Genomic DNA, 25,821 nt, shown 5'->3' on the forward strand with positions numbered 1-25,821 from the left:
TCTCTCTCTCTCTCTCTCTCTCTCTCTCTCTCTCTCTCTCTCTCTCTCTCTCTCTCTCTCTCTCTCTCTCTCTCTCTCTCTGTCTGGTTGTCTCTCTCTCTCTCTCTCTGGTTGTCCTGGTGATAACGAGATAGAGGAGCGGAACAACACTGAAGGCAAGGGACAGAGGGATGAGATGGAAACGGTTGGAACAAGTATCTGCATTCATTATAGCCAAATGATTGAATGAAGTGGAACATAGCTTGTGTAGTGCCTAAAAGCCTAGCAAAGCCATTAGATGCGTCTTTCATGATATGTTCACGGATCCTTTGATCTGCCCAAAAAAATATACCCAGACTGCGCTTTTTCTGTGTTGTTGAACTAGATAGACAAGTCCTTTTTCTCATAATTATTGATTTCTGACGCCGCCAACCTGAAGTTCATCTTTATCATTTTGGCCGCCGGGATGGTGGCCTTCGTTGGAGCGGTAATCTGCATCATTGCCGCCATCCATACCGGCTCCGCTGCCGAATCTCCCCAGCAGCCGGTGGCAGACAACCAGTCGCAGTATCTGGACGCTGGAGTGCAGCAGACTTTCCCCGGGGGCTCAGTGGCGCGAGCGGGTCCACTGGGCGCTCTCCATGGTTCTGAAACGCAGGACGGAGAAGGAGAAGCGCCCACCTTCTTCCACGTCCCCAGCGGCTCAGATGGCATTGGTGGAACTAGGCAGGTTAGCCGACTTATCTGCAGCCCAGTCCCCGCCGGAGAATGCAACCCCAAAAACTTTCCGCAACAAGCGGAAGACCCGTCGCTGTACGCCGGCGAGGACTGGGGATACCTCCGTACCACGGCAGAGGAACTAAAACAGACAGTGCTCCAGCAGAAGGACCAGATTGTCACCGACCAGCGGACCATTAGGGCTCTGTCAGGCAAGCTTTCGGAGTGTGAGAGCGGAATAGAGAGGCGTAGCGGCCCGGAGAGTAGCGCAGGGCTCTGGGGAGGTAAGAGGGTAGATGAGGACCGGCTCATGGTCCGGGACATTGCTCCGTCGTCGACTGTGGCAGAGCTGCTCACAGCTCAAGCTGTGGACGAACTGGAACAGGCTATCGTTCAGATGAAAGACCGCATAGAGAAACTGGAGGTAAGGGGACATGGGAGAAACATGTATCATGTCTGTTGGTGTTGAATTCCACTATCACATATCTTTATTTTAAACCAACTGTTATTGTATCTTTAAATAAAGCAGTGAATAGGCCAATTCTGTCCCTCTTGTGGGTTTGAGCCGATGTGGTAATTACAGAGTCAGTTGACCTACTGGGCAGACCTCGATAGCACTCATTACATCTGAATTTCTACTCAGGTCTCTGATGGCAGGTAACTGCCAAAATAAACGAAACACCAACATAAAGTGTTGGGCCATTACGAGCCGGCAGAACAGCTTCAGTGAGTCTTGGCATAGATTCTACCAATGTCTGGAACTCTATGGAGGGATGCGACACAATACATTCTATCATTTGGTGTTTTGTTGATGGAAAACGCTGTCACAGGCCTTGCTCCAGAATCTCCCATAAGTGTTCCAATGGGTTGAGATCTGGTGACATACCCACCCTTTAAACTTCCAATGCTCCGTTGAGACCACTCTTTCAAAGTCACTGAGATCTGTTTTTCTAGCCATGATTAAAATAATGGTTAGTGCTATCCGGGATCCTTGGGACATCCCTACCCTAAATCCTAAACTTAATACCTACCCTTACCATAACCCTAATTTGCACCATAACCCTGACCTAAACCAGTTTAAATTTCAACTTCAATGGGTTAATGTTGAAGTCCCAAAGATGCCGGATAGCAAGGACTCCCAAATAATGGGCATTTGTATACATGACCCTAAGCATGATGAGCTTTTAATTGCTTAATTAACTCGGGAACCACACCTATGTGGAAGCACCTCCATTATATTCGTCATTTACTCAAGTGTTTCCTTTATTTTGGCAGTTACCTGTATATCAACATCTTTGAGGTTGATTAGATGCATTATATTACAATTTATGAGATGCATTATATTCAACTTGGCTATAGCAATATTTACATATTTTGGTATCATTTGTTTCTATTGCACCATTACACTGTCTTCTCAACCTGCTTCGCAACTCAAATAAAATGTAGCGAATTGGATTAATGGAAAACCAAAAACAAGAATGTTGTAGGATTATTGATTAGGCCTAGTCTACAGACACAGGAGCATTTGTTATTCCAGCCAGCTCTGCTTCCCAACATAACTAACCCAGGGGAGGAGAAGAGGAGGGGTGGAGGAGGGAGGGGAGCGTAAAACAAAGCCAAGCAACATATGATGTACAACCCCATTTCTTCTGGAGAAAATATCATAAATGATTCATCCGACCAGTTACCTATAATTGTCTAGAGCAGAGACCATCATATTCTTTCTGCAGCCTCTGCCTAGCACAGTGCTATTATACTATATCAGTGGTGTACATCTGTATCAGTGGTTCCCAACCGTCTTTGGTCACTGAACCCCCAGTCACGTTGCAACTGATCATTAGGCCTATAGTCTTAACAAATGTACCCCATGTGGAAAGGCGAGGTACCCCCAAGGGTACTAGTACCTCATGTTGAGAACCACTGCTCTATACGTAACTTACAGCATGTGCCTCACTGTAAATAACATGTTGCATTGTCTCTGTGTGTATTTGACTGCATTTCATTTTGCTGCAGTTGTACTGTTTTTCCTTGGCTGACTAATGACTGAGAGGACATTTAATTACTTGCTGTCCCGGCACTTTTTCTGCATTTCGCTGCACATAATTGATTACGCATATTTATTTATTTTTAACTCCAGAGATTAGAGTGCTTATCTAACAGGAAGGCCCACATTAATCACAGCACATGAAAAAGTGTGAGTGCAGCTCAAAAAATCGAACTGGCTTCCAGTGTTTTGCGCTCGAGACCACCTAAAGCGAAACCGGTTCAAGACCAAGACCGGAGCAAATTGAGTTAGAGTCAAGACCAAGACCGGAGGGGGGCGAGACCGAGTCAAGACCGAAACCGGGAGGGGGACAAGGGCTCCAAGACCGAGTCAAGACCGAGACCAGAAAAATGCAAGTCCAATTCAAGACCATGGTTGTAATTTTGTCAAATTGCCACCATAATAAGAGTTCAAAATATCCAGTATTTCTGTGTTCACATTTCAGAAGAACAAATGCATTTTTTAGACATTCAGAAAGGTGAAAAAAATATATGCTGAGGGCAAAAAGATCCACTCTACTAATTATTACTAACCCAAACACAGTGGGGAACAATGAGGGCCTTCTGCGCCTTCAGAGAAGGGCTAAGGATTTATAGAATAATAATAACAATAATAATTCTAATTTTCAATTATGTTCTGATTTAATCTCTTCAGTTTTTGTTGAAAAGGGTTAACACTGAAGAGAAAAATATATAAAATCAGGATTTTTCTTTGGTCGTCTCTGGGGCTAGCTAAGTCAGACATTGGCTAGGCCATCAGAAGCTAGATAGAAGGCATCTGCCATTCAACTGTATTAGGGCAACAATTTGGAGTGACAGTGGAATCAACCAATCACATTTTGATTTGTAATCGGTGGGACCGTTTTTACAAAAAACTTTCTCTTCTCAAAGGCCAACAGGTCACTACGCAATAGCAAGCAGTAGTTTTCCCACAGTATAGCTAGCTATCTTTTGTTGTAGGCTAATTTGCAATGGCTACAACAGGTGTTATAGAATAAGATGTTTTTGCTAATTTGTTAGCTTCTCCCTTTTCAAGAATAACTTTCAACAAGAAGTTAACCTTTTACTGCAGTGGGCTAAATCAGGGTCACAGAGTGATTCTTGGTAGTCTTAAACAAATCTACTTTGAAACAAAATTATACACCTCACACACATGGTTATGGGATTAAGAAAAGACACCTGTACCATGTCAGATATAGAGTTGAAATGTATTAAATGTTTTGTTTGCATCCCAAGGCAACAATGGGTATGCAAACCAGGTATTACAAAAGTTTAGTTTGAAGTCTTGGTTTGTATGCTATGTGTGATGTGCAATGCAGTCATCATGAGCTGTTTGCATCAGGGGCATAGACATGAGTGGGCCTGTGTAGACAAATATCCGACTACTATGAGTGCATTTGTAAAGTAGTCGGAACCCTTTTCCCATATTTTGTTGCATTACAGCCTTATTCTAAAATGGATTTAAAAAAAAAACATTTCCTCATCAATCTACTACACACAATACCCCATAATGACAAACCGAAAACAGGTTTTTAGAAATGTTTGCAAATGTATTACAAATAAAAAACAGCAATACCTTATTTACAGTATTCAGAGCCTTTGCTATGAGACTCAAAATTGAGCTCAGGTGCATCCTGTTTCCATTGATCATTCTTGAGATGTTTCTACAACTTGATTGGAGTTCACCTGTGGTAAATTCTATTCATTGGACATTATTTGGTAAGGCACACCTGTATATATAAGGTCCCACAGTTGACAGTGCATGTCAGAGCAAAAACTAAGCCATGAGGTCGAAGGAATTGTCTGTAGAGCTCAGAGAAATGATTGTATCGAGGCACAGATCTGGGGAAGGGTACCAATACATTTCTGCAGCATTGAAGGTCCCCAAGAACACAGTGGCCTCCATCATTCTTAAATGGAAGAAGTTTGGAACCACCAAGACTCTTCCTAGAGCTGGCCACCAGGCCAAACTGAGCAATCGGGGGAGAAGGGCCTTGGTCAGGGAGGTGACCAAGAACCAGATAGTCACTCTGACAGAGCTCCAGAGTTCCTCTATGGAGATGGGAGAACCTTCCAGAAGGACAACCATCTCTGCTGCACTCCACCAATCAGGCCTTTATGGTCAAGTGGCCAAACAAAAGCCACTCCTCAGTAAAAGGCACATGACAGCCCGCTTGGAGTTTGTCAAAAGGCACCTAAAGGACTCTCAGACCATGAGAAACAAGATTCTCTGGTCTGATGAAACCAATATTGAACTCTTTTGCCTGAATGCCAAGCCTCACGTCTGGAGGAAACCTGGCACCGCTCATCACCTGGCCAATACCATCCCTACACTGAAGCATGGTGGTGGCAGCATCATGCAGTGGGCATGTTTTTCAGCGGCATGGACTGGGAAACTAGTCAGGATCGAGGGAAAGATGAACAGAGCAAAGTACATGAACCTGCTCCAGAGGGTTGTTTCAAATAAGCATCATCTGGTGAGTGGAACTGTGTTTTTTGTAATAATAATGTCTTATTTTTTTGTTTTTGCTCAATCTGATTGGGAGGGCCTGGCAATGCCTGGCTCCCCAGTGGGTGGGCCTCTGTCCACACAGGCCCACTCATGTCTATGCCCCTGATGCAAACAGCTCATGATGACTGCATTGCACATCACACATAGCATACAAACCAAGACTTCAAACTAAACTTTTTTAATACCTGGTTTGCATACCCATTGTTGCCTTAGTTAGCATTTACTGGTAGATATCATAAGTTGAAACGTCTTTCCTACCTACCGGCTACCGATGACTTTCTTCTGTGAGCTGCTCCATGCCAAAACCAGTTGAGAGCTGCGCTCTTGCTGCCTGCAGATGATATTCTGCTAAAACTAGGCTATGTGTGCGGCACACATGTGAATATATTTCACGTGCTTTACGATTGTGTAGGCTACTTTTTGCATGATTTCACTATTGTACTACATAATTGAGAAGTTGAATACCTCCACTACACTACTTGATACGCATCAGTGGGGAGTAAGAAGTGAGTACACGCAATACACACTGAAAAACAAGTGGGTATACAGTGTCTACCTGCATATAGCTTCCACACCATTGGCCATTTGTGTTTTACAAAAAGTGCACTGTCCTACATGAGTGTGCTGGTTTTACCGTTGCTGTCCTTTCAGAATCACAAACCTGTCACACACTGAAGGCCTCGGTCCAATAGGTTCGCCACTGCGCAAACATTTCTATAGATAGATATAAAGACTATTCAGGTATTCAGGTTGAAAGAAAAGAGTGTATATATTTGGCCTGGCTAAGCGGTTTTATGCGCTTATTGAATGGAAGCTGATAATCATGAGTTTTTTACTCTGCTGGTCTCGGGAAGAAATTACGAGTCCTCACTGTTCTAGACTGAGTCAAGACCGAGTACAAATGTATCCGACACCGAGACAAGACCGAGACACACAAAATGTGGTCTCGAGACCGGACTCGAGTACTACAACACTGCTGGCTTCATTTGTCTTTGATGTATTTCATTGTCTGCTCCTCCCTCCCACACTCCCTCCCATGAAGTCAGATATCGCACCGCTGGCATTCCCTCACAACAACACGGATGCAGCAACTGTGGTGGCTTCAAGAGGGGCTGGTGGTGGTGGGCTCTCTGAGGCCCCTGATGGTTGGGGTGAGGCAGGGCCAGGGGGGCAGGCCGGGACAGGGGATGGACCAGAGCAGTGGCCACGGATGGAGGATCTGGAGGGAGAGCTTGAGAGGAAGCTGGAACTCCTGGAGAAGGAGAGGAAGGCGCAGCGAAAGGAATCCCGAAGACACCAGCAGGAGATCGACCAGGGGATCAACTCCCTACACCACCGCATCGCTGGCCTGGAGGAGGGTGAGAGAAGGGGCAGAGGGTTAGGTGTAAGAGAAGATCAATGGTCATGAGTGATACTCATACCTGAATGATATTGATTGATATGGTGGGGGGTTAAGAGTCGGGGACATGAAACCATAACTGATGTGCCAGAAATGTAACTTACAGTGAGGGAAAAAAGTATTTGATCCCCTGCTGATTTTGTACGTTTGCCCACTGACAAAGAAATGATCAGTCTATAATTTTAATGTTAGGTTTATTTGAACAGTGAGAGATAACAACAACAACAACAAAAAATCCAGAAAAACGCATGTCAAAAATGTTATAAATTGATTCGCATTTTAATGAGGGAAATAAATATTTGACCCCCTCTCAATCAGAAAGATTTCTGGCTCCCAGGTGTCTTTTATACAGGTAACGAGCTGAGATTAGGAGCTCACTCTTAAAGGGAGTGCTCCTATCTCAGCTTGTTACCTGTATAAAAGACACCTGTCCACAGAAGCAATCAATCAATCAGATTCCAAACTCTCCACCATGGCCAAGACCAAAGAGCTCTCCAAGGATGTCAGGGACAAGATTGTAGACCTACACAAGGCTGGAATGGGCTACAAGACCATCGCCAAGCAGCTTGGTGAGAAGGTGACAACAGTTGGTGCGATTATTCGCAAATGGAACACAAAAGAACTGTCAATCTCCCTCGGCCTGGGGCTCCATGCAAAATCTCACCTCGTTGAGTTGCAATGATCATGCGAACGGTGAAGAATCAGCCCAGAACTACACGGGAGGATCTTGTCAATGATCTCAAGGCAGCTGGGACCATAGTCACCAAGAACTCAATTGGTAACACACTAAGCTGTGAAGGACTGAAATCCTGCAGCGCCCGCAAGGTCCCCCTGTTCAAGAAAGCACATATACAGGCCCGTCTAAAGTTTGCCAATGAACATCTGAATGATTCAGAGGAGAACTGGGTGAAAGTGTTGTGGTCAGATGAGTCCAAAATTGAGCTCTTTGGCATCAACTCAACTCGTTGTGTTTGGAGGAGGAGGAATGCTGCCTATGACCCCAAGAACACCATCCCCACCATCAAACATGGAGGTGGAAACATTATGCTTTGGGGGTGTTTTTCTGCTAAGGGGACAGGACAACTTCACCGCATCAAAGGGGCGATGGACGGGGCCATGTACCGTCAAATCTTGGGTGATTTCCCTCAGCCAGGGCATTGAAAATGGGTCGTGGATGGGTATTCCAGCATGACAATGACCCAAAATACACGGCCAAGGCAACAAAGGAGTCGCTCAAGAAGAAGCACATTAGGTCCTGGAGTGGCCTAGCCAGTCTCCAGACCTTAATCCCATAGAAAATCTGTGGAGGGAGCTGAAGGTTCGAGTTGCCAAACGTCAGCCTCGAAACCTTAATGACTTGGAGAAGATCTGCAAAGAGGAGTGGGACAAAATCCCTCCTGAGATGTGTGCAAACCTGGTGGCCAACTACAAGAAACGTCTGACCTCTGTGATTGCCAACAAGGGTTTTGCCACCAAGTACTAAGTCATGTTTTGCAGAGGGGTCAAATACTTATTTCCCTCATTAAAATGGAAATTAATTTATAACATTTTTAACATGCATTTTTCTGGATTTTTTGTTGTTATTCTGTCTCTCACTGTTCAAATAACCCACCATTAAAATTATTGACTGATAATTTCTTTGTCAGTGGGCAAACGTACAAAATCAGCAGGGGATTAAATACTTTTTTCCCTCACTGTATTATCAATCTATGAAAATGACTTCAACACATTATGATACAGAATAAGAAAAAAGGACATAACAAGAAAGAAAATCCAAGTGGATATATCATAGAACAGAGATATCCTGGGGGCAGGAAGGAAGTCAATGTAGCCATTGCATAAACCCCCAAAGTACACTACAAAGTCCTAATAAGACAAGTCTGTTCAACATTCCCCCTACTGAATTACCTCATTACTCATACACTCTTTCCCTCCCTCTCTCTTTCTCCAACTATACCTCCTTACCCCAGGACTCTCAGAGTACACCTACCCCGAGGGCTACAAGCTGTCCTTCCCAGTGCGTACCAACTATATGTACGCAGTGGTGCGGCACCCCATCCCTGAGCTGCGTGCCTTCACCGTGTGCCTCTGGCTGAGACCCACCGAAGGGGGAATTGGCACCCCTTTCTCCTACGCTGTGGCGGAGCAGCCCAATGAGCTAGTTCTGTTGCAGGGCCTGCACACCCCTGTGGAGCTGCTCATTAACGACAAGGTAATGGAGGAAACAGAGCAGCAGTATTTTAGGGCACACTGAGTTAGACACAGCACAGTTTAAGCTTGAGCTATAACAGTACCTGGGAGTTTACTGTAGAATGATGGCTGCGAACGAAATGACACCCTATTCCCGATATAGTGCACTACTTTTGACCAAAGCCCTGGTAAAAAGTAGTGCACTACATAGGGAATAGAATACCATTTGGGACACAGACAAAGCACCATTTAGGCTAGAGCTGGATAGTGTAGATTAGCATGATGTCATTATGGTAATACATGCCTGGAAGGCATAGAGAGCTACCTAGCTGGCTGGGTCCTTGAGGAAGTGCAGTCCGTGCCTTTGAGAAAGTAATGCTGCAGTCCCCAAATGTTAGTGTAATAAAAGTGCTGGATTAATATATTCCATTTGTTTAATGTCTCCATACAGTGTGTTGAGCAGCAAGATACCAGCACTTAAATAGCACAATATTTTATCTAGTATAATATTGAGTTTTAGTCTAGGATATTCTATACAACACATGGTTTAGGGTCAGTACTGAGAACCACTTCGTTGTATGATTGATTGGCCATTGATTTGTTGTTGTTGCCTTCTTAAATACTTCATTTGCAGTCTAATATAGTCTGCAGTATCCCTGCATTACCTGCACTATAACACTTACACTCATACTCACCCGCACTGTTGTCCTCCCACCCCTAGGTGGCGCAGTTACCTCTGAACCTGTCCCGTGGCAGCTGGCACCACATCTGTGTGAGCTGGAGCCAGAGAGGTGGGGCGTGGCAAGCCTACCAGGGGGGCAAGCTGAGAGGAGAGGGGCAGGGCCTAGCAGCCTGGCACCACATCAGGCCTGGAGGAGTCCTCATCCTGGGGCAGGAACAGGTAAGACCTGGAGGGGTTGTATTTTGGTGAGGTCAGGAGTGGTGGGTTGAAGAGACAGCAACTGCATAGACCTATAGGGGTATGTTGTTTTTAAAGGAGAGCATATTTGATTTTTTATTGAGATATGGACACAGGGATGAAATGAGAGGGGCCAGGTGAGAGGAACATGCAGAGTTGAAGTGGGGGACTTGAGCATGAAACCTCGGTCTCTCAGGGCAATGCCAAGTCCGGAGTTACCACTAGAACAAACTCTGACACGTCCCTTCCTCTTTTCACCTCTTTCACTCCTCCACCTCCTTCTGCCTGTAGGATACTCTGGGCGGGCGTTTCGACTCGTCCCAGGCCCTGGTGGGGGAGCTATCCCAGTGGAACGTATGGGAGCGGGTCCTGACCCCCAGCGAGGTGTCCATACTGGCCCACTGCAGCCAGCACGGCCCCCAGCCAAAGGGTAACGTGGCCCCCTGGACCAACCGGGAAGTGGAGGTGTTCGGAGGAGCCACCAAGGTGCCCAGGGAGCCCTGCGCTGCCAAACGCACCAACACCCCACTGTAAGTGGAAGGGAGATACAGGAGCCAACGACCTTATTCACAAAGCGTCTCAGAGTAGGACTAGTGATGGGGGGGAAATCAATACAGTTACATATCGCAATATTATTTTAGACAATATTATATCGCTACTTTTTGTTGTTGTTGCTAGGTAGCGTTAGCTAGCGCTAGTCAGATATTTTGTTGCTCTCCATCTTCTTTTTAAATAATGAGCCAACATGTTTTCAATGCTTTTATTTCCATGACTGATCCAAACTCATTTTCTCATGCTCTCTCGTCTCTCTGCAGCAGACATATAGAGAGCAATATCTTTGGAACATCAAATTGCAATACATTCGCAGTATCGAATCGCAATACATATAGAATCGTGAGAATCGCAATACATATCGTATTGTCACCCAAGTATCATGATAATATTTGTGAGATCCATAAGTAGGACTGTACATGTCATATTATACAAGTAACCTTATTTATTATGATCTAACAGTCAAAGCTGATCTTTCATCAGCACTTGTACTGAGACTGAGAGCCCTGAGCTGTGTTCAGTAGGGCAAAACATTGTGGAGGTAACATATTTCTATCTGAAAAACTAGTTGCGTAGAACAGCAGGAATGCCTCACTGACATGTAGATAAAAAAATCATGTCAGCTATATTCATCACATTTCTATCTGCAAGGTTCAGTATATTGTACATTGTGAATTGTGAAGTGAATTGATGGGTGGAGCTCTGATGAAAGGGAATAGGGGAATGAGGCACATTGCTAGAAGTGGGAGTAACACTGGATTCGTAACTACTCCATAAAGACTTTATTTAGCCCTCAAGGGGAAATGTTGCTTTGTTTCGCATGTTTAATTTATCCCGGTTTTACATCTATTGTTGGTTAGGTTTATTCAGAGCTACAGGACAGAGAGTGGGTAGGCTAGGTATACGTACTTCTACATTTGAACTGCTGCTTTGGACGTGGTCTGTGGACTAGCACTAGTTCCTAGGAGCCCATTATGTTTTCTCAATTCGAGCTAAAAATTGGTTATCTATAGCTTTCTTTATCCTCTGACTTGTGTCTAACTCTGGGTACATTGTGATTTTATACAACATTTTATATGCAGACATTAAGACACAATCGTGTCTGTATGGCATTGCTTTTTTTAAATACTTTTTTTTAATCAACTTCTTTCAAAACAGCATTCTAACAGTATCTCTTTTCATATTCCTTCTCGTTAACATTTTATTAAATAGTTTGTATCTTAGGAATACAGCATGTCTAATTATTCCCTATGACTAATAAGAACTACAGAGATAGAGATATGAACTAATCTCTTTGGCACTAATTCAAATTCAATAACTGTATCCAGTAAATTGAATGTGAGGCTTGAATTGATCCAGAAAAGATGTCTTAGACTTGGTCAGTGGTATTACCCAAGCTTATTGAATAGCTTTGTTGCACAATATGGTATAGCACAAGGTCTGATACTTTCTAGACCACCAGAATAGGTATTGGCACTGTTAGAAATTGCGTAATTCAAATCTGGTATTGGAATAAGAATCAAGAGATCTTCAATCCAAGCTTAATTTATTATATGCAAAATGTATGTATGATAAGTATGAAGGTTCGTATATACGGGTCCACCGAGATACCACACAGGGCACTCTTAGGACTAAGAATCTGTAAACAATAATTCTTCTCAAATACTCTGACAGAAAGCCTCCACCTCTTCTGTTGGCCAACCAGAGCAAAGGACTGAGTGTGGTCCAGACTCCATTTCAGCCAATCTGTTCCATTTGTTACCAGGCATAGTTGCTATGATAATAACCTGCGGAGTCAGCACCTGAAAATACACAAATCCACTGTAGCCATGTTCAAGGACAGTTTCACAGACAACAGAGAGAGAGTGTTCGCATCTGCAAGAAACACAAGTCTTATCTGTCCTACCCCCAACGTTCCCCACCCTGTTATGTGAAACAATCCATATCAGTACATTGCTCCTCATTAATGCATTCCTTCCAAGCTATTCATCACATACAGATCCAATTATGAGAAAAATAAAACCCAACAGTACCAAGTTGTGCTGTCATGTATAAACTGTGTTATATAATACTTTTATATTCTATGTAAAAAGTGATATGAATAACAATGAATTTAAAGGCATGTCATTATACTACATACACTACCGGTCAAAAGTTTTAGAACACATTTTACATTTAAATTTTAGTCATTTAGCAGACGCTCTTATCCAGAGCGACTTACAGTTAGTGAGTGCATACATTTTGCATACTGGCTCATTCAAGAGTTTTTGTTTATTTTGACTATTTCCTACATTGTATAATAATAGTGAAGACATCAAAACTATGAAATAACACTTATGGAATCATGTAGTAACCAAAAAAGTGTTAAACAAATCAAAATATATTTTATATTTGAGATTCTTCAAATAGCCACCCTTTGCCTTGATGACAGTTTTGCACACATTCTCTCAACCAGCTTCACCTGGAATGCTTTTCCAACAGTCTTGAAGGAGTTCCCCCGTATGCTGAGCACTTGTTGACTGCTTTTCCTTCACTCTGCGGTCGAACTCATCCCAAACCATCTCAATTTGTTTGAGGTCGGAGGATTGTGGAGGCCAGGTCATCTGATGCAGTACTCCATCACTCTCCTTCTTGGTAAAATAGCCCTTAAACAGCCTGGAGGTGTGTTGGGTCATTGTCCTGTTGAAAAACAAATGATAGTCCCACTAAGCCCAAACCAGATGGGATGGCGTATCGCTGCAGAATGCTGTGGTAGCCATGCTGGTTAAGTGTGCCTTGAATTCTAAATAAATCACAGACAGTGTCACCAGCAAAGCACCCCCACACCATAACACCTCCTCCTCCATGCTTTACGGTGGGAAATACACATGCGGAAATCATCTGTTCACCACACCGCGTCTCAGAAAGACACAGCGGTTGGAACCAAAAATCTCCAATTTGAACTCCAGACCAAAGGACAAATTTCCACCTGTCTAATTTCCATTGCTAGTGTTTCTTTGCCCAAGCAAGTCTCTTGTTATTATTGGTGTCCTTTAGTATTGGTTTCTTTGCAGCAATTCGACCATGAAGGCCTGATTCACACAGTCCCCTCTGAACAGTTGATGTTGAGATGTGTCTTTTACTTGAACTCTGTGAAGCATTTATTTGGGCTGCAATTTCTGAGGTTGGTAACTCTAATGAACTTATCCTCTGCAGCAGAGGTAACTCTGGGTCTTCCATTCCTGTGGTGGTCCTCATGAGAGCCAGTTTCATCATAGCGCTTGATGGTTTTTGTGACTGCACTTGAAGAAACGTTCAAAGTTCTTGAAATATTCCGTAATGACTGACCTTCATGTCTTAAAGTAATGAAGGACTGTCATTTCTCTTTGCTTATTTGAGCTGTTCTTGCCATAATATGGACTCTGTCTTTTACCAAATAGGGCTATCTTCTGTATACCACCCCTACCTTGTCACAACACAACTGATTGGCTCAAACGCATTAAGAAGGAAAGGAATTCCACAAATTAACTTTTAAGAAGGCACAACTGTTAATTGAAATGCATTCCAGGTGACTACCTCATGAAGCTGGTTGAGAGAATTTCAAGAGTGTGCAAAGCTGTCATCAAGGCAAAGGGTGGCTGTTTGAAGAAGAAAATATATTTGGATTTGTTTAACACTTGTTTGGTTACTACATGATTCCATATGTGTTATTTCATAGTTTTGATGTCTTCACTACTTTTCTACAATGTAGAAAATAGTACAAAAAATTAAGAAAACCCCTTGAATGAGTAGGTGTTCTAAAACTATTGACCGGTAGTGTACATGTATTCATTTTACGTATCAATGCACATCCATATTTAATTCAATGTATGAAAGCCCCCTTAATCTTCTACACCTTGCCATCCAGTGACGTGCGGTGAGGTCTGAGGCCGGGTAGGCACATTCTTGAGTAATTTTGTCGCCTCAGGGACAGTCTGCGTCAGGTCATGCTGGGAAAAAAAGCTGAGGAGCTGTCCAGGTGATTTGTCTCGTACCATTTGTGAACTGTACAATCCGACAACATCAGCCTTAAGTCTAACAAAATCGAAGTACTTGGCAGATTTTGACAGGTTCTTATTTAATGGTGTCGAACATTTGTGACATTGTTGAATTTTTTTTGCAGTCCACTAAGCCAAGGAAATTAAGTTCGCCAAAGTGGTCAAACTTGGCTCTCATCTGAACATTGATATTGTCCAGTATGTTGTTATAGATTTGCCCCCTCTCTACTCTGATCGGCTGTTTAATTTGAGTTTCGCTTTCTGCCAGGCCCAGATCATTGCATTTCTGCTCAAATCACTCATAGAAACGTATCAGTTTGTCTCTGCCGTTCCGGTGCTTTCATTGTGCTGCTGATCTGGGTATGGCAGACACCCATATCCATCACAAAAAGGAAAAACTGTGGCAGACTCTAGATGGGTTGCTAACTGTTCATTTATTTCAGCAAAGGCATGTAATAGTTCCACATAGTTGCCCCTGGGCCTGTTTGATGAGCTGGCACTCTCTTTGTTGCCGCAAAATGCCAACTTCTGTTTACCTAGGCAGCATGATGTAACATTAATTAGCTAGGGCTTTCAACATCTCATTGTTGTCTTTTACTTTTGCAGAGTGCATGCTGATGTTCAATCTCTGTTGTTTATTCAATGCCAGATGTATCCGTAAGCAGCCAAATGTCTTAAGAGCTATCTGGCTTTGGATGTGAGACACAGATTTCTCATGCTGAGTGTTATAGGCAAGTTGTTCAAGTCGCAGCAAATGACTCTTGCCCACACACTGTCGTTGGTGGAAAACAGCAGGCAGGGGAAGCAGCCAGACTTTCCATTGATAGCACTCAGATTGAAATGATTGTGTTATTTTCTGTCCTCTGATGTAGGTCCCCAAGCTCAGGTGTTGGTCTTCAACCCCCTGTTTTGCTAGAAAATCCTACTTTGAAAACTGTTTCAGATGCAATATGTTAGCCGTCCTGATTAGTTTACTTTAGCTAGCAGTAAAACTAACATAACTGCCAAAAGGCTGCAGATCACGTGTGACATCGATAGGCCGGAGCGAGCTCTGCTATATCCTCCTGCATATCCACCTTAATTTTTTCACTCCAATACGTTTGCACTTTTATTATTTGAGTGTAATGAAAATGAATGGGACATATTGAAACATGAAAGGCAGCGAAGCTCTCTGCCTGCCTTTCGGCGTCCGTTAGCTGGCAGAATAAAGTTGAAACACGCATGCGCAAGTCAAGTCAATGCCTTTCATTGAGCTTGGTTTGAAGGATGGGAGAAAGGCACACGGTGAGGCTGCCTTTCCCCTGGCCTTTTTGTGCATTTTGTACCAGATCACCGCAAATATGGGAAGTAGTAGTGGTAGTTCAGAAATCGATTTTATCATGTAGGGAAAAAATGATGACAAAATTATTATTGATAAAATGTATATTTATGTATTTTTCATTAGTTATTTTTTCATAAATTTTCACTCTGCCTACCCTGCCTAACCTTACCGCACGTAACTGTTGCTTTCCCTGGTTATGACTTAGTGGCAAGTGCCTGTCTGGGTATCTTTACCCATTTTAAAGTAATATCCATTCATTTCTCTACTGTAGTTATGATTCCAACATCATTCTGCAGTGTGATCAGTGTTTTGCTTGTCTCTGGTCTGTTCGGCTTATGTCTGTACTTATTGTCTCTGTGATGTTGTGGCAAACTGTACAGCTTAGAAAATGAATAAGCAAGATATTTTCTCTATTAACCAAACAATGTCTTATAGCCGGTGTTTGGAAAATTACTCTTTGTATTACCTGTATTTTTAACAGGTTTTTACTTCATGTGTAGGTCGATGTTTAGGCAAATTTGTCATCTCTGTCTTTTTCCTCTTATTTCCTGTTAGAGTTGGTATACTCTATGTGTGTTTATGTCCTTGTCTTCAATGGTTTTGAAATGCACAGCCCTAAAAGCTCAAATTGCCATTATTAAAGTCTATTTCGATTGTGAGTTCTGTGTATTTCCTTTCTTTTCCCCTCTGTGTCAATTAATAACCTTTACTACATCTCACCCAGTTTCAAAAGTATTGATTATAAGGTCAGCCTTAGATGGTGGCTATAACACATGAATAGGAAATTATATTAATTGATTTTCACTGTGCATGTTCTACATGTGATTGCATGTATTTGGACTTTGCGTGTTGAAGTGTTTATGTGTTTTGCATAGGGATAGAGCTCTAGGTATTACTGTTGGAGTAAAGCGCACACATGCTTGCTTGCACAGGCTAGATATGTGGGATTTAAGCATATCTAGTAAGTAGACGTTTACTGGTATGGTGAGAGAGGTGCTTGGGTGTGTGTGCTTTTGCACACCTGTGAGCAAAATAATTGGCAGGATTAAGTGTGTGTGTGGGAGAGAGAGAAAGCGATAAAGCTCATGGTTATTATTTGGACAAACAGTGAGACTTTACATACCGTGCAGCCTTTTCTTCAAGACACAGGTTCTTGAATAGGGGAGGGTCAATAGAAACATGACCTGGGTACTGGATATGAAAAAACACAACACAGGATTATAAAAAAGATATAGCTTTTACTACAAAGAAGCAATGTGTACATTTACAAATATGGCTGTTGTCTGGTAAGTGCAATAAATCAGGCAAGGACCAATACACAACCGTGTAAACAATAAATAGCATACCTGTCTCCAAGTGTACACAGCCACCAGACAAAGTTGTACTGAGAATACTTGCAATGACTATTTCACAAACACAGACACTGGAAATGTTGGTTGAGACTAGTTGCTCGGGGGCTCTGGCAGGCAGAAAGAAATGCACCACCATTCTTCTTCGTGTGGTTTTCCGGCAGACTAGACACTGTGTTGCGTATTGGTGCCTTTCGCAGGTCAGAGTGTGGATTGCACATTTTGGTCACCCCCCCCACAAAAGGACAAGGGGCATGGGAAAACTTAAATTGCACCACCCTCTAACCCTGCACCTATACACTATACCAAAACCCACCACCCCATCCCACTACCTTGGCCCTAAAAGATCTTACACCAGGCCATCGGCCTGGGAGGATGGAACCCCTTCTCTCAAAACTTCCTGTAGACCTTCTGCACTAAAATCTCTCACACCCAAACATTTCTCTGCTGCTGCAACTAGGACATCTATCTTCTGTGATTTCCGCTCCATCAGCGCAGTGCAGTTGATCACCATGGCTATAAACGCAAGAAATCCAACCTTACTATAACTCATCCTCTCTGGCTCTCTCTCTTCAGGCCAGAGTGTGCAAAGCTGTCATCAAGGCAAAGGGTGGCTATTTGAAGAATCTCAAATATAAAATATGTTTTGATTTGTTTAACACTTTTTGGGTACTACATGATTCCATATGTGTTATTTCATAGTGTTGATGTCTTCACTATTATTCTACAATGTAAAAAATAGTAAAAATTAAGAAAAAACCCTGAATGAGTAGGTGTGTCCAAACTTTTGACTGGTAGTGTATATAGCCTTAGAACTCCGGTTCATGAAATCAATAACTTACTAACATCAGATAGCATTCATATATTAGCCATTTCTGAGACTCACTTAGATAATTCATTTGATGATACAGCAGTAGCAATACAAGGATATAGCATCTATAGAAGAGACAGGAATGCTTAGGGGGGAGGTGTTGCTGTATATATTCAGACCCATAACCCTGTAATGCTTAGAGAAGATCTTATGTCAAGTGTTTTTGAAGTGTTGTGGTTGCAGGTTCACCTGGCACATCTAAAGCCTTTTCTTTTGGGGTGTTGCAATAGGCCACCAAGTGCTAAGAGTCTAAATCATATGTGTGAAATGCTTGAAAGTGTATGTGATGTAAACAGAGATGTCTAATTTCTTGGGGACCTGAATATTGACTGGTTTTCATCAAGCTGTCCGGTCAAGAGGAAGCTTCTCACTGTAACCAGTGCCTGTAATCTGGTTCAGGTTATTAATCAACCTACCAGGGTGTTTAAAAACACTACAGGAACAAGATCATCCACATGTATTGATCACATGTTTACTAATACTGTAGAACTTTGTTCTAAAGCTGTATCCGTACCCATTGGATGCAGTGATCACAATATAGTGGCTATAACCAGGAAAGCCAAAGTTCCAAAAGCTGGGCCTAAAATAATGTATAAGAGATCATAGAAAAGATTTTGCTGTGACTCTTATGTGGATGATATAAAAATGTTGATTAATAAGGTGCATCCAGATGCTGCACTTGATGAATTTATGAAATTGCTTCTTCCAATTATTGATAAACATGCACATGTTAAGAAACTGACTGTTAGAACTGTTAAGGCTCCATGGATTGATGAGGAATTGAACAACGGTGTGGTTGAATGAGATGGGGCAAAAGGAGTGGCTAATAAGTCTGGCTGCACATCTGACTGGCTGACTTACTGCAAATTGAGAAATGATGTGACTAAACTCAACAAAAAGAAGAAGAAACTGTATTATGAAGCAAAGATCAATTATATAAAGAATGATGGAAAAACTTTGGAGTACTTTAAATGAAATTATGGGTAGAAAGACAAATTCAACTCCATCTTTCATTGACTCAGATGGCTTATTCATCACAAAACCATTTGATGTTGCCAATTATCTTAATGATTACTTCATTGGCAAAGTGGGCAAATTTAGGCAAGAAATGCCAACAATGAACAGTCAGCCATCGTATTCATGCATAAAAAAACTAATAATGAAAGAAAAGCATTGCAAGTTTGAATTTTGTAAAGTTTGCGTGGGAGAGGTGGAACAATTATTGTTATCGATCAATAATGACAAACCTCCCGGCATTGATAACTTAGATGTAAAGCTACTGAGCATGGTAGCTGACTCTATAGCCACTCCTATCTGTCGTAACTTTAATCTGAGCCTAGAAGAAAGTATTTGTCCTCAGGCTTGGAGGGAAGCCAAAGTCATTCCTCTACCACAGAGTGGTGAAGTGGTCTTTACTGGTTCTAACAGCAGACCTATCAGCGTGCTGCCAACTCTAAGCAAACTGTTGGAAATATTGTGTTTGACCAAATACAATGCTATTTCTCTGTAAACAAATGTACAACAACTTTCAGCATGCACTCAACATGTACTGCACTGACACAAATGACTGATGACTGGTTCAAATAAATTGATAATAAGAACATTGTGGGAGCTGTACAGTTAGACTTCAGTGCAGACTATGATTTTTTTTTTAAACATATGTCTTATGGCTTTTCAAACTCTGCCATATTGTGGATTCAGAGCTATTTATCTAATAGAACTCAGAGGGTTTTCTTTAAAGGAAGCTTCTCTAATGTCAAACATGTAAAGTGTGGTGTACCGCAGGGCAGCTCTCTAGGACCTCTACTCTTTTCTACTTTTACCAATGGCCTGCCACTGGCATTAAACAAAGCATGTGTGTCCATTTATGCTGATGATTCAACCATATACACATCAGCAACCACAGCTAATGAAGTCACTGAAATCCTTAACAAAGAGTTGTTGTCAGTTTTGGAATGGGTGGCCAGTAATAAACTGGTCCTGAACATCTCTAAAACTAAGAGCATTGTATTTGGTACAAATCATTCCTCAAGTTCTAGACCTCAACTGAATCTGGCAATAAATGGTGTGGCTGTTGAACAAGTTGAGGAGACTAAATTAGTTGGTGTTACCTTAGATTGTAAACTGTCATGGTCAAAAAATATAGATTCAATGGTTGTAAAGATGGGGAGAGGTCTGTCCATAATAAAGAGATGCTCTGCTTTTTTGACACTGCACTCCACAAAGCAAGTCCTGCAGGCTCTAGTTGTATCTTATCTTGATTATTGTCTAGTCGTTGGTCAAGTGCTGCAAAGAAAGACCTAGTTAAGCTGCAGCTGGCCCAGAACAGAGTGTCACGTCTTCATTGTAATCAGAGGGCTAATATGTATACTATGCATGCCAGTCTCTCTTGGCTAAGAGTTGAGGAAAGACTGACTGCGTCACTTCTTGTTTTTGTCAGAAACATTAATGTGTTGGAAATTCCAAATTGTTTGCATAGTCAAGTTACACACAGCACTGACACACACACTTACCCCACCAGACATGCCACCACGGGTCTTTTCACAGTCCCCAGGTCCAGAAAGAATTCAAGGAAACGTCCAGTATTATACAGAGCAGTGAGTGCATGGAACTCCCTTCCATCTTATATGTCGCAAGTGAACAGCAAACCTGGTTTAAAAAATAAAGCAACACCTCACGGTACAACGCCTCTCCCCCATGTGACCTACTTGTTGTGTGTATGTACTGACAAGTGTATGTAACTGATAGATGCACACACACACTACATGTTCATGTTTTTAAATGTATGTCAATTGTATATAAGTATTTTGTCTGTAATGTATTTTTCGTTACGTGTCAGACCCCAGTAAGACTAGCTGTTGCCATTGGCGTCGGCTAATGATGTGGATGTCGATTAAGGCAGCCCCCCGCACCTCTCTGTTTCAGAGGGGTTGGGTTAAATGTGGAAGACACATTTCAGTTGAATGCATTCAATTGTACAACTGACTAGGTATCCCCCTTTCCCTTTCCCTAATGGGGATCCTAAAAAATAAAATAAAATAAATAATGATTACGGCTCTAGATTGCAGGAAAAGCTGTTTCACGTGAAAAAGACCCCCACCCCCCCTGCCATACTCACATACTTGTGCCCCCTCAGATATTTGGCTGCCTTAGAATAGAGGCACATCCACCCTATTACAGTAGGGCTGTACATTTTATTGGACATTAACTAGTGTTTTCAATGTTGGCTAGAGACTACAGAGAACACATTTAGTTATGGATTACATGGATTCCATCACTTTTCATTTCCGGAAGTTATACCCTCACGTGCTCGTTCCTCTCTGGAATGAAAGAGAAACACTGGGCTAGTTTGATTGGTAAGGCAAAAGCAACCGACTGTAGATGAAAGTCGAGGAGTGAAGTCGGGGGAGGTTCATCTGTGACAGCTGACAGTCGGATACTGATGTGGTTTTCCAACAACAAAGCTCAGTGTAACAAGTCGATGTTGCCATTGTTTATAATAAAAATTTCTCCAACCCCCATATCACAAATTGAATATATATATATATATATATATGTGTACATTGTACAATCAATTGGTGAGAGAGAGAGACTGAGCAGCTGGGAAGGCATTTTTTCTCTATCCAGAATTCTATGAGGAGGGTCAGTCAGTATACCTGAGGAGTGAAAGGAGGGATGGGGTTCTGTTGACAAGGCTGAGGTTGGGTCATGAGGTTGAGTTGTGGGGAGGTAGAGACTGTGAAGCATGCCCTGTTGCAGGCGGTGTGCAGAGGATAGGATCACTTTTTTCTGTGAGTTGGCTGAGTTATATCCACATTTTCGCTTTTAACAATTTTGGGCTCAAATGAGAGGCAGAGCGAAATAGCAAGGAAGCTGTTGTCGATTCTCTATTCCACCGGCCTGCTACGGGTGTGAGGCTATTAGATATTTAAATGTGTAATTCGCACACCGACCTGAAAAAGGTAGCAAAACGCAAGTCTAGTCTGCCGGAAACGCACAAGAAGAAGAAGGAGAGTCCCGGAACGAAAGAAGCAGTTGCTATGGCCGACATGTTTCCATGTCAACAATAAATGGACCTAGCTTCTGCTGAAAAACTAGCCAGAGGTAAGTATCTAGCTAGCTAGCTACCTAGCTACCTAGCTAGGTAGGTTATCTACCTAGCTAGCTATTTAGTTAACTTGCTATCCATAATCAAGTAGAATTCAAAGAAGAATGGCTCATAACGGCGTGCAATGTTTGCAACTCTTTCATTAACTTGTAGCATTGCATTGCAACTAAGAGAACGTTAGTGAGAAGGCAAGACAACAACCTACACAAGCCACAAGATAACTAGCTATAGTGCAGTACAGCTACTGTAGGCAGATACTTTCGTAAGATGTCTTGTTAGGTAGCTACCTGTCAAAGTGTGCTGTCATAGTTAACGTTACACGTATAACGACTAACGTTACTAGCTAGCTAGCTAACGTTAGCTAGTCAACCCTGTGGATACCTTTCACCCATTTTTGATAATTGACAAAATATGCATGACATGTCACTTTCCTGGCCATAGCGACCTACTCTGCAGTCACTACATTCCTTGCTTGTGTTGTCATGAATAGAAGTAAACAAAGACGAAGTGAGCAGGACTAGGAGGGTCTCTTTAGCTCAGCCTTTGCTCATTGTTAGTACTTGACAAACATTGTGGCAACATATAGCTATATTTTAACCTGACAAATAAACAAGAAGGCTTCCATTCAAATGTGTGTGTTTTCTCTGCAGAAGGAGAGGGGAATGGCAGAGACAACAGAGAGCAAAAAGGAGGAGGCCGATTACAAGAGGCTCCACAGCTTCCCACTCATCAGGGTGAGACAGAGTCTTGCTGCTGTGACACGTATGTGGTTCACAAGTACAGGCTATGTGACCGTGGGTTTCGTGGAGTAAATGGTGAGTGTTGTAATCTATTGTTCTGATTTCTTCACAGCACACAGACATGCCAGAGGAGATGAGAGTGGAAACAATGGAACTGTGTGTCACAGCCTGTGAGAAGTTTGCCACCAACAATGAGGTCAGGACCATGCTGATGATGAGGATGATTGTGTGTGTGCGTGTGTGTGTGTGTGTGTGCGTGCGTGCGTCTGTCTGTACACTGTGCAAAGTGAGGCTTGATTATTACAGTACACTCACTAATGCTTTAATCCACCCACTCATCCGACCCAGTCACTTTTTAAAACCAGGCCTGTATGTAATCCACCCACTCAGCCAGTCTGGCATTGTGTCAGCCTGCATCACCACTCATTCCAGCAACCCTGTGTGTCCATCTGGACTAGAACACTGGTTGTCTCTCTCTTCCTCCGTCTCTCTCTCCTCCTCCCCTCTGTCTTTTACCCCCTCCATCACTTCCTCTCCTTTCTCATAGGCCTGATTCCAAACTGATCCCTCGTCCCTATCCTCAGGTGCTTGTTATGGATAAGTGTTTTACCCCCAGTGGGCTGGATGGAGTTTCAGCCATATTGCTGACTCCTATCCTTTACTCTCAAATCCACAAGTGGGTGTTGACAAGGGCTTAGGGATAGGAGCCAGGGATTTGGTTTGGAATCGGACCAGATGGTCCAGTCATTATTGGCCGGATCCCATAACTTTAAACATCTGTGCGTTTAACTCGGATTTTCGCTAACATCATGCATTGATGACAAATAGTAGATGTGCATGAAAATGTACGTTTACAGCTTTAGATTTGGTTTCTGTATCTTCTCTAACCTCTCTCTCTCTCTCTCTCCCTCCATTTCAGAATGCAGCAAAGATGATCAAGGAGTCGATGGATAAAAAGTTTGGCAGCTCGTGGCACGTGGTGATCGGGGAGGGCTTTGGCTTCGAGGTGACACACGAGGTCAAGAACCTGCTCTACACGTTCTTTGGAGGCAGCCTGGCCGTGTGTGTGTGGAAGTGCGCCTAGCACACACACACACACACACACAACCTGGCTCCCCTCCCATCCACCCCTCCTCAGTCTGTCTCTACCTAACGAGTGTTTTTATATATTTATATACACATCCTGGATGATTCACCCATCTCTGAGCTATGCGGGGGGTCTGTGTACATGTGCTTGTGTGCGTATGTGATGTCCCTTACATCATTGATTGAATAGGCTAAGTCATTCTTGATATATTGTATTCAATATCAGCATGTCACACTCTTGCCTTGTGTGTGAACATACAGTATGATCAAGTTTTATCTGTATACGATTGTGATAATTTCTACAGAACAGTGTTCACTGCATGAAGGAGTCTGGTCTCTCTCCTACTATCCTATTGATGGAATTCAGTGGGGCTGAAACACTTGCACTCGCTTTCCCTATAACTTTCTGCTCTACTTCTTTAACTCGAGGCGGTGTGTGTGTGTGTGTGTGTGTGTGTGTGTGTGTGTGTGTGTGTGTGTGTGTGTGTGTGTTCTCATCAACATCTCCTCATGCTCACCTTTAAAAAAAAAAAATATCCAGCTCTGTGTCTTTCCTCCACTCCGTACGTTGGCACACTGTCGTCTCGGTGGGCTGCCATGCCATCTGCTGAAAAACATCCTTACACACACAAACACACACACACTCTTCGTCTCTCTCATTGCTCTCAATTCACACTATCTCTCTCTGGTTTTCCAATCCTCTCTCTCTCTAGATTATGTTTTATCTCCTTCTATAGTAGTATACTCTTAGTCTTCATCTTTCAGACACAAGTCCCATACGTCACCCTTGTCTGTGTCTACCTCTCCTATAACTGATAAGAAGGCACAGGGACTTTTATATCCTCTCAATGTACTGTAAATACTTGAATGTGAAGATAGGATCTGATTTTGTATATGATCATCATAGGGCTTTTTATGAAAGAGCTTATTGTTGAAATAATAGGTATTTTCTGTCACGCCAATGTTACAAGAATGTAATGGCTGGGTGTCGTTGTTGTTATGAATTTGTATCATAACTGATGATATTACATTAGCTATTCTGACTCCCTAGGCCTAGGCATTACATTTCAATGAATATCAACTAGGCATACAGTCTCATTGCCACATACAGTGGGGAGAACAAGTATTTGATACACTGCCGATTTTGCAGGTTTTCCTACTTACAAAGCATGTAGAGGTCTGTAATTTTTATCATAGGTACACTTTAACTGTGAGAGACGGAATCTAAAACAAAAATCCAGAAAATCACATTGTATGATTTTAAAGTAATTAATTTCCAAAGATTTTCTATTGGGTTCAGGTCTGGAGACTGGCTAGGCCACTCCAGGACCTTGAGATGCTTCTTATGGAGCCACTCCTTAGTTGCCCTGGCTGTGTGTTTCGGGTCGTTATCATGCTGGAAGACCCAGCCACGACCCATCTTCAATGCTCTTACTGAGGGAAGGAGGTTGTTGGCCAAGATCTCGCGAGATATGGCCCCATCCATCCTCCCCTCAATACGGTGCAGTCGTCCTGTCCCCTTTGCAGAAAAGCATCCCCAAAGAATGATGTTTCCACCTCCATGCTTCACAGTTGGGATGATGTTCTTGGAGTTGTACTCATCCTTCTTCTTCCTCCAAACACAGCGAGTGGAGTTTAGACCAAAAAGCTATATTTTTGTCTCATCAGACCACATGACCTTCTCCCATTCCTCCTCTGGATCATCCAGATGATCATTGGCAAACTTCAGACGGGCCTGGACATGTGCTGGCTTGAGCAGGGGGACCTTGCTGTGAGTTGGGGATTTATATATAAAGTATGTCTCTAGTGTAAATGGGACGAAACGGGGAGGGACCTACCTGAATTTGTCCAGTAAGAAACACTTGTTTTTGTTTTTCCGTTGCAAAACGTTTGGCTATGGTGTGCGCTATCACCCCTGTTGTGAAGGAAAAAGGGAGGCAGCTGGAGGTCTAGGAAAGGCCAAAACCCTGCAGAGTTCCCTTTTAATTAGCCACCATGCTAACACTACAACCAACAGGG

At 42.7% G+C, this 25,821-nt stretch overlaps 2 protein-coding genes across 3 annotated transcripts; both read left to right on the plus strand.

Annotated features, from left to right (window-relative positions):
• Positions 1 to 397: 397 nt before the first annotated feature.
• LOC121551723 (neuronal pentraxin receptor) lies at positions 398 to 10,393 on the plus strand (the record flags this gene model as incomplete). The annotated part of the gene is made up of 5 exons (XM_041864463.2): positions 398 to 1,120; positions 6,294 to 6,609; positions 8,621 to 8,862; positions 9,562 to 9,741; positions 10,051 to 10,393. Coding segments are annotated over 5 exons (1,704 nt in total), but the record flags the coding sequence as incomplete, so codon positions are not given.
• On the plus strand, positions 10,221 to 23,929 carry LOC121550562 (dynein axonemal light chain 4). 2 transcript variants are annotated; one of them, XM_041862876.2, is made up of 4 exons: positions 10,221 to 10,289; positions 22,627 to 22,710; positions 22,829 to 22,912; positions 23,636 to 23,929. In XM_041862876.2, exons 2-4 carry the CDS (start codon positions 22,639 to 22,641, stop codon positions 23,798 to 23,800), a joined length of 321 nt encoding a protein of 106 aa, XP_041718810.1. In that variant the 5' UTR covers positions 10,221 to 10,289; positions 22,627 to 22,638; the 3' UTR covers positions 23,801 to 23,929. The 2 variants fall into 2 exon arrangements, with proteins under 2 accessions (XP_041718810.1, XP_041718808.1); XM_041862874.2 differs by lacking the exon at positions 10,221 to 10,289 and adding an exon at positions 21,588 to 21,972.
• The last annotated feature ends 1,892 nt before the right edge of the window (positions 23,930 to 25,821 follow it).

The sequence above is a fragment of the Coregonus clupeaformis genome, chromosome 35 (genome assembly GCF_020615455.1).
Source record: "Coregonus clupeaformis isolate EN_2021a chromosome 35, ASM2061545v1, whole genome shotgun sequence".
NCBI classification, from domain to species: domain Eukaryota; kingdom Metazoa; phylum Chordata; class Actinopteri; order Salmoniformes; family Salmonidae; genus Coregonus; species Coregonus clupeaformis.